Source organism: Impatiens glandulifera, chromosome 4, assembly GCF_907164915.1.
Source record: "Impatiens glandulifera chromosome 4, dImpGla2.1, whole genome shotgun sequence".
Taxonomy (NCBI): Eukaryota; Viridiplantae; Streptophyta; class Magnoliopsida; order Ericales; family Balsaminaceae; genus Impatiens; species Impatiens glandulifera.
In genome coordinates, this window is record NC_061865.1 from 14,467,318 (window position 1) to 14,469,363 (window position 2,046).

At 28.9% G+C, this 2,046-nt stretch overlaps 1 protein-coding gene across 1 annotated transcript; it reads left to right on the forward strand.

Moving 5' to 3' along the window:
• The first annotated feature begins 953 nt into the window (after positions 1–953).
• Positions 954–1,544, forward strand: LOC124933587. Its single transcript, XM_047474007.1, has 2 exons — positions 954–1,162; positions 1,258–1,544. Exons 1-2 carry the CDS (start codon positions 955–957, stop codon positions 1,428–1,430), a joined length of 381 nt encoding a protein of 126 aa, XP_047329963.1. The 5' UTR covers position 954; the 3' UTR covers positions 1,431–1,544.
• The last annotated feature ends 502 nt before the right edge of the window (positions 1,545–2,046 follow it).

Here is a 2,046-nt window from a genome sequence, read left to right on the forward strand (position 1 = left end):
TCAAAGCGCCTTGCGATAATCGAACCGATCTGTCCCATTTTGAGTGTTTTTTTCTCTAATTTGACCGGTAGTTGACCAAAGATGGGGCGGAAATGATATTAATTTCCCCATTCCCGACCCGCCTCAATTTCACTCTGATTCTGCCCATAGATATTATGAACACAATTAAATATGAAATTACTAATATATTTATTTATTATATTTTTCTAAAAGTTTTAAATTTATTTCTTTATAATAATATAAATTTTAATATATTACCATATATATATTATATTAAGAAATTCATTTATATAATTTTATTATATAAACTTTTTTCCTTAGAGAATATGGCATAAACGGTGCCCCGAGGAGATTTTCCAAAACCGAACGAAGTAAAAATGTTGGTAAAAAAAATCTCGAAGTAAAACAGAACGGTATGGTAATGCATTCCTCAGCCCGAACCACCTCATTACCATCCCTATGTATACGATGTTATTATTATTATATTATATTATATAATATTAATTATTATTACTTTTATTATATATATTTTTTAAACCTATAAAAAAACTAGTGTCAAATATATATTCTATTTAGCCTATTTTTTATTTTATCTTTTATTTTATTTTAAAATAACCTAATTATTATTTTATTTAAATTTGGATATAAATTTTATGTTTATACAATATGTGAATGTAATAAATTGTTTGATAAAATATATTTTATTTTAAAAAAAATGAATGGAAAAGACTTTACAACATCCTATCCTAGTGAATACAACGGCTAGAGAATTAATTAGTAGTAGTTGTAGATAGTTCCAAACTTGGCTGAATACGGCTTACCTAGCTAGAGTGTTGATGCTGGCATTAGTAGGCCAGGTCTCTCAACTGTTCCCCAACGGTCGCAAATATGAAATTATTATTATTATTAAGTAATCACCCTCTCTCTCTCTCTTTATCTCTCTAAATAGCCACCATGGATGCTCTGTGGAAGGTAGAAGACAAGACGAAGATATCGACTGTAGGAGCAGTAGTCGTTTTCGCATGCATAATCTTTCTCCTTATAATCCTCCTCACCGTAATACTATTACTGGCCAAACTCAAGAGGCGAAGACGGCCGGCCGATAATCAACCGGAGCCGGAGCCAGCTGCTGAATGTAACCCAGTTGTACCACCACCTCTGAGTAAGAATTAAGAAAGACTTATACTTTCTTCTTCTTCTTCTATTCTGACTGACTGACTGACTGATTGAAATGTTATAAAAATGAAAACCCCCCAGATCAAACAAACTCCGGCGAGGTGAGGCAGAGTCATAATTCTTCTTCGCCATGGCCGCCGGTACTCTGGCAAAGGCCGATCTTAATGGGGGAGAAATGCGAGCTGCCGCGTTTCAGTGGACTCATTCTATATGATCAGAGAGGTACGCTGGCGGCTACCTCTAGATCATCTTAATTACTTCAAGGGTCAGATCAATTGGATTTGAAAGGATGTGTATATTTTAAATATTATACCTTTATTTTTTATTTTATTTTTTTAAAGGGAAATATTATAACTTTATTATGTTATAAAACCATATATATATATATATATAATTGAATCTTGTTGGTGTAAGTTTGATAATAGTGTTGATTTGGAATTACTCTCAATTAATTTATTATTTAATTCTACATTCAAATTATATCAAAATATACTCTATCTAAATAAAATCATTTTGTTAAGACTTAAGTGTATAAGCTTGTTTGGATGAGAATTGATTTTAAATAATATAAATTATTTTGAAAATGAATGATTAATGATGATTTTGAAATTAAGTGTTAATTTTTTTTTTGATAAAATAAAAAAATAATAATTTAAAATTAAATATATTTTAATTAATTAATTAATTAGATGAAAGTTAAGATATTGAAATTATGTTTGATTATATTAGTTATTTAAATAATTTTTCATCGGAAGAGGTAATAAATATCGCATTCACCCACTCAATTATTTCAATTATTGATAGCCCTGAGAAAATTAATTTATTATAAATATCTATATCTTAAAAGTCAATTTATCACTCAAAATTTAT